Source organism: Megalopta genalis, chromosome 2 (genome assembly GCF_051020955.1).
Source record: "Megalopta genalis isolate 19385.01 chromosome 2, iyMegGena1_principal, whole genome shotgun sequence".
NCBI classification, from domain to species: domain Eukaryota; kingdom Metazoa; phylum Arthropoda; class Insecta; order Hymenoptera; family Halictidae; genus Megalopta; species Megalopta genalis.
The window spans coordinates 38,893,149-38,905,842 of record NC_135014.1 but is presented as its reverse complement, the minus strand read 5'-3'; the positions used below and the strand labels follow the sequence as shown (position 1 = coordinate 38,905,842).

At 29.5% G+C, this 12,694-nt stretch overlaps 2 protein-coding genes across 5 annotated transcripts; both read right to left on the bottom strand.

Annotated features, from left to right (window-relative positions):
- Window positions 1-1,105: 1,105 nt before the first annotated feature.
- LOC117225572 (uncharacterized) lies at window positions 1,106-4,793 on the bottom strand. Its single transcript, XM_033479256.2, has 4 exons — window positions 3,212-4,793; window positions 2,471-2,620; window positions 1,938-2,168; window positions 1,106-1,389 (listed from the first exon to the last, which is right to left on the bottom strand). The coding sequence occupies exons 1-4, from the start codon at window positions 3,456-3,458 to the stop codon at window positions 1,202-1,204; spliced, it is 816 nt and encodes a 271-aa protein (XP_033335147.2). The 5' UTR covers window positions 3,459-4,793; the 3' UTR covers window positions 1,106-1,201.
- A 134-nt stretch (window positions 4,794-4,927) lies between these two features.
- Ak1 (Adenylate kinase 1) lies at window positions 4,928-12,332 on the bottom strand. Of its 4 annotated transcripts, none has more exons than XM_033479251.2 (5): window positions 11,993-12,332; window positions 6,833-7,099; window positions 5,806-5,931; window positions 5,417-5,602; window positions 4,928-5,337 (listed from the first exon to the last, which is right to left on the bottom strand). In XM_033479251.2, the coding sequence occupies exons 2-5, from the start codon at window positions 7,016-7,018 to the stop codon at window positions 5,266-5,268; spliced, it is 570 nt and encodes a 189-aa protein (XP_033335142.1). In that variant the 5' UTR covers window positions 7,019-7,099; window positions 11,993-12,332; the 3' UTR covers window positions 4,928-5,265. The 4 variants fall into 4 exon arrangements, with proteins under 4 accessions (XP_033335142.1, XP_033335143.1, XP_033335144.1 ...); XM_033479252.2 differs by lacking the exon at window positions 11,993-12,332 and adding an exon at window positions 11,502-11,652; XM_033479253.2 differs by lacking the exon at window positions 11,993-12,332 and adding an exon at window positions 11,333-11,489.
- Window positions 12,333-12,694: the final 362 nt, after the last annotated feature.

Here is a 12,694-nt window from a genome sequence, read left to right as displayed (position 1 = left end):
ATTTTAAATTATCCTTTTTCAATAGTCATGAACGCGCATCGCAGGTGTTTTCTACAATACTAAACTGTAGACGTTACAAAAGCGACCATAGTAAATTATAAATTCAGAACATTTCTGTTATTGAACTTTGACACGTGACGCGTTTGATTGAAATTAGTACTACTTTAACTTCCAGAGGGGAAGTTAGGGCGTATGACACCTCACACAATTTTGTTGTAAAACAAATCACTTTTCGCGTCTTCTTTCCGTGTTTTTTCTTTATTTCATATAAGTTACAATTTTAAGAAAAATATTGTTAACCCTTATTTTAGAATATGCCGAAAAAATATTTAATAATTTTTTAAACCCAAATAATAAATAGTGTCGACGTGATAGCTGTTTGGGCTTGTTGTCCCATGTATACAATTTTTGTGGCGTATATACAGCAAAGGTGAAAAATTGTTACGTTAATATCTTGTTAATTAGTACGTATACTATACATTTTTACTCAGAATTTAATGCTCTATCAATTTTCGGTGGAGAAAGTAGGTCACTCCATTTTAAAGAATCACGGTGCCCTTGAAGAAGTCGCCTAAACATCTTCAGCCGCAAAAAAGCACATACCGTATTATGTTTTAAAATTTTTGTAAACATCTTGCATAGTAATACAATGTACACCATCTTGGAGTTAATGTTCAAAAGTACATTCATGATAAAAATATATAGTTCATAAACTGAATCTTTTAATAGTTATTCGAGTTAGCTGAAACGCTTTGTTTAATACCACTATGCAATATTAATACTTCTTATTTATAGAACAAAATCGATTTAAAAAAAAAATCACTTCTAGAATGTTATCACTAAATGCCCTTGAGAAGAAGTTTCTTTCTACCATTACATACTGTATAAAATAGCATGCCTTTGTTTTGCAAACTTTTGTTGTACTATTACGTGAAATGGACATATTTAGATATCCTCATTGAAATATTACACCTGTATGATTAGTGTTTGTATTATTATTTCATTTATAAAACAAAATGTATACAATGTATTTGTCATACAAATGTTTTTTATCGATACGAACCTGTTATTTTTAATATATTATCATAAATAAAATTTATCACAGTTTATATTTTAGTTTTTTTATTTAAAGATTTTTCTTTATAATATACAACTCATAACTGCACCTGCGCAAATATTTTGTTTCATATGTTTGTTGTGTTCAATTATGTAAAGATTGATACATTGGTGAAATTTCACAAATAAAATGTAATAGACTGTCACATGGTACAACTTTCCAAAAGGGACCATGTTCTGATTCAGATGATTTCATAATGGTAACACATCCTCTTGTGTGCGACGGTTCCCCCTTTCCCCACGCTCGATATTTGAAACAGGAGAGCGGTTCATCTAAAAATAATTTCTTTCCTCAGGAGATTAAAAAGAAATTAAAAATCTTTATTTGAATTAAACATATTGTAGTACTGTTCAATCTAAATTCTACTTTAAGGAACTTACAAAATGTTATATCATATGCTAACTTATTTCTGAAATATATGCTAATTTGTAATAATTATTAAATACAATAACATATTAAAATTAGGTACAACGCCTATAATTCTATAATGTATATCATTTTCAAGTACTAATGATACAATCTATTTAATATATTACTCGGTATCATATCATTTATAATCAGTAACTTATTTATTAATTCCGATTTGATAATTCTTCTATTATACTGAAAGATGGAAATAAAGAATGGTAAATTGAGAAGTGTACAGAAGAAGGGTATAGTTGATAATTATTCACTAATCGTGTAAATAATATTTAACATATCTCAACATACATTACACTTAATAATTATGAACAAATTAATCGTTCTCTTAATATTAAAAACAAAAACCTACAAAAGTTAATAACTGAGAATTAATGCTTTTATCAAAATTAATAACTACCAAATTGATTTTTCCAAATTTTCTCATGATCGCGGCTACTGAGTCCAACGAAAGTGGGCGTATTTTCGGAAATATACTTTGCCAGACCTTCCGTGCGCTCCTCACTAATTATGTGAGCAAGTGTAGAATTTATCTTCTGGCAAGAAATTTCTGCTTGGCTATAATTCAAATAATTGTTCGAAATTACGAAAATTCCTGTCTTCGGAACACAAGTCAGCGTAAAGTTCGTGCCTAAAAGTTAATCACAAAAATCTGTACATTACTCATACTCGAAATATTTTCTAAGTTTTATCGTGTATCGAATATCTAAAACACGTTGTGATAAATTTTATCTTTAATATTAATTAACAATAATACATTTATGTCACAAATAATATATAAACACCGTTATATTATAAATATCATACTTGATGAAGCAGAATAATTGGAAAACTTAATTTATAGTATACGAGATCATATGTATAATTCGACGTAAGGTAATTGTGAATAATATTTTTTTAATACTATTTAAAATAGTTTTATTTTTCATTTACCGGATGGAATATAGCTGGCGTACATGCTATAGTATTGATAATTCTTGTCTCTATGGAGAGTAGTAAAATTGTGAACTTCTGGACACTGAAGAGCTTCGCAAACTTTAATCGTACCTTTACGCCGCTCGTTTCGTGTATTCAAATTCCATTCTACATGAAAAAATAAGATCTTGTTTTTCTATCTTTGTAGTGTTACTATATCCTATGCCAGTTAGTATAAGCGAATTAATCCGCATTTTATTTTTAATATAAAAATGAATCTGATACGAATTACTATTGCAAGCAGTTAATAATATCAACAGCTCAATGAATAATTAGGTAGCAATTATTTTTCTTCCGGCGATTTTCGTTACATGTATATTACATATGTCTATGTACTACACTCGTAATTTATACTTATTCGATATTTATTTGTAATCAAATTAAATTGTGGATTTCTTGCACATGCATATATGTATGTAGAACTTACGAATGTATAAAACACTGTAATATAAAAATTTAAATAAATAAATGGATATCAAAATTGTGTATTAATTTTATAATTTAATGTGCTTTAACCTGATTTATATATATATATATATAAATTACATACTCTCTCTTTCTCTCTCTCTCTCTCTCTCTCTCTCTCTCTCTTAAGAATATTAATATCTGCATAATACTAGATCTGCAATTTTAGCAGTTTCTAATTTCAATAATACAAATTTGTAAATCAATGACACTACTAGTAACGCACTATCTTACCATTACGATTACTTTCCAAGCCGTAATTAAAAGCCAGGGCTTTCTTGGCTAGGGCAAACTGTCTGCACTCGTTTACACTTCGCACGACTGACCTCGACAGTAGTAAATGATTTGAACGAAAGTTGGATTTGATTAGTTTATAATGCGGTAAAGGTTGTAAATTAATTCGATAGCAACGGTTACACAAAATTATGTTCGATATCAAGTATACTGTTGAAAAACTAAGCAATATAAGCAATTGATTCATTTTTTAGACCAAACAGCGATCTTTCTTGACTGAATGATTATGACCGAGTAAACCTGGTTTTATTACACACACATACTCAAAACCTCATTTTAACTGACCGCGGAGTCGTATTGTATACCAGTAATTAACTTGTATGTCAACGTGATGCGTACACAAAGCCAATTGAATTTCAATTTATGCAAATAGGGTCTGTTGAAACCTAATACAATAGGATTATAGTATTCGATTACAACTTAATTTTTATTCAGTGTCTTTAATTTAAGAAATAAGTGAACAGGAATGAAGTCACTTAGACCATACACTTAGTCTATACTTAGTCTGTACACTTAAACTATTAGCGGGTATGTATAAATTTTTCGGCGACTACAATGTGTTGAAAATGCACATGGATATCTTACAAAATATTAACACAAGTTTTATATATTAAATATTATTGGAAATATGTACTGTACGATTTTTACTGACGGGCAAGTTCTCTACGTAACGACAAATTTTATTTAAGTTACTAATAGTTATTGAAAGTTTTGTTCTGCTGTTGTCATATATTAAATAAACAAATATTGAACTATGCAGGATTTTAAGTGACGATCACTGTAATTATATTGTACGGACGTATTTGTTCAAGCACGTTCAGTTACATGTCGCTTTAGGCAAAACATTGTTTTTGAGAATGCTAATGTTGCGTGTCCGAAACGCATAAACGATCTGTCAGAAACCAAAGCCGACCACCCAAAGAGCCTCTACGAGTTCCGCACAATAACTACCTAATCATTTGTTTGGCACCAGACATCGACTTCAATGTCACACGAAAATAGCGGAAGCTGAGAATCCCAGAAGACCGGCGAGAAATCCAAACGACTTGGAACGGCTAGGATTCGACGGGTAGGATTGTAGGGCATTGTCTGCGACGTGAATGGACCTTGCAGAAAATAATCAGAGCACCTCAGACGAGCGTACTATAGTAACTATCCGTGACACATTAGAGCGACATTCGTATCAATAGATTTCCACATCACCCATGAGGTATTATTCTTAATACGCTTTTTTTGTTAGAGATATCCTTTGTAGATCTATTCCACTGTGTCACTTGATAATCATTGTAAATACAACGTACTAATAAATCACTAAAACAATTTAACAAGAGAGAATTGTAGTAAAGTTAACAACTATGTTCAGTTAATAATAATTTTCATGATAACAATTCAATTTTAATTACAGAATTATTATTTATCATTGATTCGTTTCTGTCAAATATGTATGGATATTTATGATGCAAAACATAGATAGATTGGTGTCAAGAAGAGGATCATAAAGAGGAAAATATAGTAACGCTTTTTGTATTTGTAATTTCTTGATATTTTTGGCATGTATTATATTACCTATAATTACTTATTTATTGCAGGATTAGAATAAGTAGACGAATATAAAAAAGTAGACAGGAATATTTTAAAAGAAATCAGTTCTCAAAATCGTAGAATATAGATTTTAATTAATATTCAAAACAGTCTCTAAATTTATGAGCGACATAACAATAATATAACAGTAACACGTACGTTACAAAGTATATTGAACAATTTTATACATAATGTAATTTTATTCTGTGATTAAAAACAGGTACTTTAGATTACTCCATAACTGATACCAAATTAAATAAATTAAAAAGTTCACAGTATTTTAGAATTTTCCTACAAAATGACTGATAAACTTGTCGAAAATGAAACTTATATTCGGAATTCCAAGACTGAAACCACTAGAAGTTACTTAGAGTATTTAAATATTTTTAAGATTAACAAAATTCTTTCAGGATCTAAGCTACCAATGGGTCAAGAGCTTGCACCGCCTGTTCGAATATGGAATCGATGGTCCCTTCAGCTACGATCTAAATGAAAGTGTTCAAAGTTAAACTCAATATTCCGAACATTTTTCTCTTTTTAATGTATTATCGTTTATTAACTTACTTTAACAACTTTATCCTTATAGTGTTCAACAATCTCCCCGTTCTTGACATTAAATATTTCGATCCTCTTCTTGATTGTTTCCTCGTTATCGTCGGCTCTTTGTGAGACGGCTGCACGACCCATCAGCCTCGTTTTCATGGTTTCACTCGAGACGTCGAAGAAAATGATTAAATCAACCGGACAGACCTAAATTAGAATTTTGTATTATGTGTCTGCGTTAATTCCAATGATCAAGTATTGACAACAGCGAAATTAAATCTTATTTCGATTAAAAATGGATAAATAACATCTAAATCTAGCAGATTCTGTTCGAAAGTTTCCTCACGAATCTTACACAATATTATAATGCAAAAGGTTAAAAAAGATTAGTGGATAACCATAACGCTTACATTCTTCTCAAAGAGAATTCCTTGGTCCAATTCACGAGGATACCCATCGATAAGGAAACCACTTTTCGTAGATCCTTCCGCTTTAACCTTTTCCATTCGTTCTCTGATCAGGTCCAGCACAATGTCCTGCCGGAAACCATATGATCTTCACACTAAGAAAAGCGGGATTCGTTCGTACAACACGAGAATCTTGGGTTACGTAATATTACTCTATTTTAATACTTTTCAATCAATCAAAAGACTTTAAATCAGATCAACAGTACATGCATTATACTATTTCTGAAAGATATTTATTTCAGGTATACTGTTCTCCTATATTAGACATATTTACGTAAATAATTGGTAATTTTACACGTTGATCCTATGTAACATTTTTCTTTTAAAAATGGTCTCTTAGTTTCAGAGATATTTATAAAAGTGTTTTTAAATTATTCCATTGCACCACTTGAAACTTCGACATAGATATAAGCATTTTCAAAACTACGTTGGCTATTATAACCGAATTTTAAATTGTTTCATTTGTTATAATTTCTAACGAATAATAAAATATTTTTGTGCGTATCTTTTAAACTATAGTTGAGCGACAATGTACAAGAGAATCTACTCAAGACACACACGTTGACCTTCATAACATACATGAAGGTTACAATTAAAGAAATATATAATTATAAACTATAAGTATATATAATTATGAACTATATTTTATAATTGCATGTTATGTTTTTTGTTTTTATATAATTTCCAAGATCCTACTGTATCGTATATTTAGTGTATCTATGTTTATTATACTTGATATATATTATACCTAAAATTAGATTAGTTTATACATTAGCTTCTCAAACAATTTTAAGATAACTTGGAGCGGTAGAAGTAAGATGAAATAGTTAAATATTCCCTATGTATACTTAAGATTTTAATAACTGTAAACCAAAACAGAATAAATAACATAATAAAACATGTTTTTAAATTTTGTGGGAATTTTGTGTTAGTAAGAAACTAATATATTTATCTGTGATATTTTGTTTACCGTGGGAACAAATAGACCTTTAGACATTAATTCTTGAAGCGAAGCTCCTCTAGGACTACCACTGGAAACTTCTTCCCTCAAGAGATCACCGCTGCTTATGTGATAGAATCCATATTTTCCGATGATACGTTCACATTGAGTCCCTTTACCGCATCCCGGGCCACCAATTATCCAAATTGTCTTCATTTTTTTATAAGACCGTGTCGCGGTTTCTTCTTGCGAATGTACGTTACAATAACACTGTGTAAGTGCTTCTTCTTTCTCGTCCTACCAAGAAAGCATACACGCGTGTTAATTGAACTATGTAAGGAGGGACAAAAGATATATTACTAGTAGGGCTCACTAAAATTTGGTTGAACTGTTTCGTTTAAATTTGAAATGAGATAAAACCTAATTAGGGAAAAGGAAACAGACAACACTGTGCAAAGAGTCGCTGCGATCATAAGAAATAATTATTCAATGAAAATAAAATTTCAAATTCTGTAATTTTTGTCTTACCGCTTCAAATGTAATACCAATTGCTGAGATTTTCCCGATTATAATGTGTCTAAGCATGACATTAGTAAGACAAGTTTTATAGACTTATAAATATAAACTAATTCAATTTGTTTGCATATATATATATATAAATAATATGCAAACAAATTGAAATAGTTTATATTTTTAATATGTATATATTGTATTTGGACTCGTTCTTTTTTTATTCAAAATAAAGAAATTGAAATTCTGGTTTCATTGTTTAACTAAACTTTAAAGCTAAAAAGCTAAAAAATAATTTTTCAATCTTTTTATAAATATTTGACCGCTTCTTAAAATCAATCTCTCTCCTGATTATGTACGTACTTAAAAAACAGACATATTCATTCGAACCTTACCATTGCATTTGTTTTTATCGTTAATGAAAATATTACACAGATTAAATGTGCAAAGATAATCGCGATTATTAAGATCAGTAAACTTACTCCCATATCTGATTATTGGACTGTGACTAAATCTTTATGCACATTCAATTTTTCAATTGTTCATTATCGTGATCAGGGAAATGAGGGAAACATTGATTCTGGTAACTAGAATGTCTCCTATAGTAAAAATACAAAGATTATAGTAACAATTTCTATTAATATTCGTCATTCCTATATATAATAATAATAAATAAATAAAATTATTATTATTATTATAAATATTAATATATGTTGATCCATGTTTATTTAAACTTGACAAGAACTTTTAACAAATCTTTTAACACTGTGAATACACGGACTAAGAGGATGTGTGGCTGCAGTATTTTGACAAGTCAAATCGCTAGTTCCGTCAGTTCGTACTTTTCTGGGTATACATGTAAACATGAAAAGTTATGGGAAATTGCAAACAGTGTTATGCAACGATTGCCATAATTTGTGAATAGCGTTACGTAAGTACCGCATCACGCGAGGATCGCTTTTGTAAAATTGGAGACGTTTTAATGGCTCGTAAGCCAATTTTATCTTCTTCAATAGAATACTGTATTTTTGTAACGAAGTTAAAAAGATTTGGATTTTTGAATGAAAATATATTAGCAACTGTTGGTTCGAAATTCTAAAGTTAATAAGATATTTTGTTTTGTTTCAGAAAGTTCACAATCCAACGAATACTTTAAGGATAGAATTATATTTGGTGGTGTTTATGTAACACAGTAAAATTAACAGCATCGATAAACATCGCCAAATAAATGCCATAGACTACTGGCCGTTATGAATGTATGATACTTACACATTTTCTAAATACAAGAAAACGTATGTATAAGGACACATATTAATGACATCTCTACTACAATTTTCCCATAAAGTTTCTAGTCGATAAATTGACTTCGTTACTCATCTTGATGTTCATAAAATAATTTACGAAAATTGAAATTAACATAAGGATTCGCATTGTTAAGCATATAAGTTACCAAGATTTACGAAAGGTATTTTCCAAATTTTCGTTATGGACTCAGATAAAAAAGTTACAAAACGAGAGTTTTTTTTATTATTTTGTCATTCCAAGTAATAGTAAAATTAAAAAGAAGCATTTTAATCATTATCTAGTAGACCAACTCCTCCATCATCTTAAAAATTCAAATCGTTTAGTCCAGTTTCAAAAAATTGCGTTTTAAAAGGTGTATGAACACTTTTGTGAGATCGTAATGTTGTAACAATGTCGCGTAGCATTTCATCATCCACAAACAGTGCTAAGTAAAATAAAATATGAAATGAAAAATAAAAATATTATCGAAGGTTATTTCCTAAACTGTATTAGTATTACTTCATTTGAAAAAATTATTTACATTCGCTTTAATAGGAATGCTATTTAAAATTCGTCCTGAATTTCAATTATTTTATTTACTTATATATTACAAATTTATCAGTGATATCTTAGATGACTCTTTATTGCAATTTTAATGCCATGAAAAATTATATAAAACAATGATTTATTATATACGTCCAAAAAGATATTATTCAAAATAATTATTTTTAACAAAGTCAAAAAAGTATTATTTCAAATAATTATTTTGTTGTAGGAGATAAAAAATATATTATGTTAATTAATAATTTTAATTCATATATGATAATGAATATACAGTAAATTCTCCCTAATTAACGCTCAGATTGTACACAAAAATGGACAATTTTGGGAAGAGAAGATACAATTATTCGAGCCTAGCGGCTCATTTTTATAGTTACCGATTTTCAACAACTATAAAAACAAGCCGCAAGGCCCAAATAATTGTATTTCCTCTTTCGAAATTGTCTTTCCTGTTTAAATTGTATTTTTAAATATCCTTAAATGTAAAATTAGCATCTCAATTACTATTTTCAGTACTTTTTATTTAAAATGTACTCACTCTCTGTTCACAAATCTATACAGTATTACTAAAATAATCGAACTAGTAATAAACACATGTAACTTATTTAATAAATAAGTAGCTTGAATAATATAAACCACAAGTAACAATGTTCATAGATATTACAACTGATGACGGACATATAAACGAATATAAAACTGACAATGAATAAAACTCGCATGCGATCGCATCTAATTGATAACAATTTAATTGATAAGACGTTGCCCATAGTAACGGTATATCAGTAACTGGTCATCAGTTACTGTGGAGATCGATAATAATAAACATACTAAAAATATACAACTGTAAATAGTACTAATAATGGCTATTCCACCATGTTTAACAAAATCTGAAATACAAGAGTCAGCAGTAGTCACACTAATAATAAATCAATAAGTGAAAGTGTGATTTTCACGTTTTAAGGTCGTTGATGATAAAGATATAACCGTATAATATGATCCACCAATAGCCATCGAGTCATTAATATTTGATTGGTGCAAAAATAATTGCCGTTTTTGAAAAGCAACTTTAAAATGCTATAATTTATCTTTATTATCCATTAGAAAAATTATTTTAAAGCAGATAGATTCAATAATAAATATTCTTAGAAATAAACATTTAAAAAATGGTGTGATTCATCATTGACCGCTCCATCACAATAAAAAACTATTATATATGCATGAGGCTGTAATATAAACACGATTATACCAAGAATTATATAAGGCTACAAATAGGTATAAAAATCGAAAAATTGTTCATAAAAAGTTTAATAGATTTAATGCTAGAAACTTTCCTATATATCTTAGCAATGAGAGTTTCACTTTGATATTTCCATCTTATCGATCGTTATATTTTGTGTCTTGTGTTTGCCTTTTCCCTTGAACTTTAAAGCAATTTTCATACTTGAATGTTTCCCAATAAGACTAAGCGTTATGTGTTATGTGCAACTCAGTGACTACCTTGCACTACTTGACAACGTTATAAATAGTTGATCACATCAGTTCGCCGTCTATGCAAACAAAATATTTCATGTAGAAATGTTTCTATCATTAAAACTTAAAAACAAAAAAATTTAAGTTATTTTATTTCGTAAGAAATTATATTATTGTTTGTAGTATTCTTGAACAATTTCCGGTGTATATTTAAAAACGGAATTGGTTTACTTTTATTATCTACCAAATTTTCTGTCGCCTTATTTCAAAACGGGTCACTACAGTGGTACGTATCGTTATAATGCGTCTCCTAATGAGGAAGCTGAAAATTGACACGTCCACGACATAAGTAGTACTTACACTTAGCGAAGCAAGATCGTTCAAATATTTTTATAATTGGCGTCATTGAAAAGTGGAACAATTTTGTTTATCTGATTTAGATCGTATGATAACTCGTTAAATATCATTTAATGTATGACGTTTATATACATTTTACTTCACAACACAAAAATATAGAAACACTTAAAACATCGTAGGATTACACTTTAACACACGTCTTACATAACTTCGTACGTAGCCAAATGAAAAGACATGTTACTTTGTCAAATATAATTATAGAATGTAAACACTGTTTTATTTAAATAAAGTTTTCATTGCGAGAATATATAATTTTATCCGCTTTAAATGAAAAACGGAAACACTTACGCAGTTAAGTGATGTCAAGTAGGGAAAATAAAAAGAATTAATTTTTCAGAAACTGGCGGGACTACAGACACGCGAACATTGTATTTACAAATTCGATATACCCTTTTATCATTACACATCCATAGTAGCACTGTCCGCACAAATAAAACATACGTGACTGTTTACTTACTGTGCGACATGGATCGAAGTAAAGATTTCACTATTAACTATTCAGAGGAATAGTCAAAGCTTTCGAGCTTCTACGTGAAAATTTCGAACATATCGATTTGTCATTGGCTCATCGTCATCAGGTGGGAGTCATTTTTACGCATGTGCAAGGATGTAAGGTCAGCATCTTGCTTCTAAGTTGGATGTAGGGCATAGGATTGTATACATACAGCATCAATCATTTTTATCGTTTGAATTTGAGACATATACTATACCACTACTGGTGGTAACATCAACTACATGACACTGACAACTGGTAAACTTAAATCCGCAGCACCTTACACTTCATAATATTCCTAATCTTTTTGTAAGTATAAATGAAAAAAATCCTAAAATTTATGTTAGAATAAGTCATCGTTCTAATCATCTCAGACCGGACTTTAAAAAAGGCAGTTGGCATACAGAAATCGTATAAAATGATTGTTAAAGTGATTAGTGATGATTTATTTTTACCTCGTGTTTGAAAGTGTACGTAAAAGCACGATTTTGTAGAGTGACACTTAAGAGTAAAAGTATTGAAGAACACACAATATACACTTTTTGGAATTGTATTTTAGAAGAATGAGTACATCGTTCAAACGCAGCAACCCGACTAGAGTGAATTCAGCGGTGGTTCAGCTATTCTCGAAGAAATAGATGGTTCCGTGGCATTTGATGCATGTATAAATATATACAGTTTGAGCTTGTGGGGAATACAGTTACGTTTAAAAATAAATATGCGAGAAATGTCGAATTCTAGTCTCTATTCACGTAATTAGGTCAAGAATTATAATATTACCCTATCGCGATATTAACGAATACTAAAATCCTCTACAACTTCATATCTTGCATATCCTAGCAAGTGAAAAATTGCTCCTTTTCTCCACTTCTGCGCCATCTGTTCATAGTCATCACAACATACGGTCGAGAGGATAAAGCAGTTACAAACGCTAACTGTTTTAATTAATTGTTTCAGTGAAAATGTATTTAGAACTCAATAATAATAACATAATTAAATTAATAATATTAACAATAAGAAACTTCTATTACTCTATAAGTATTATCTAGTAATATCTGAATTAAAAATTGTATGTGAAATAAAACGATGAGTATTTCTGAATAATATTACAAGACTTTTAGGTAATACAGTTAATGACAAAATATTATATTACTGAA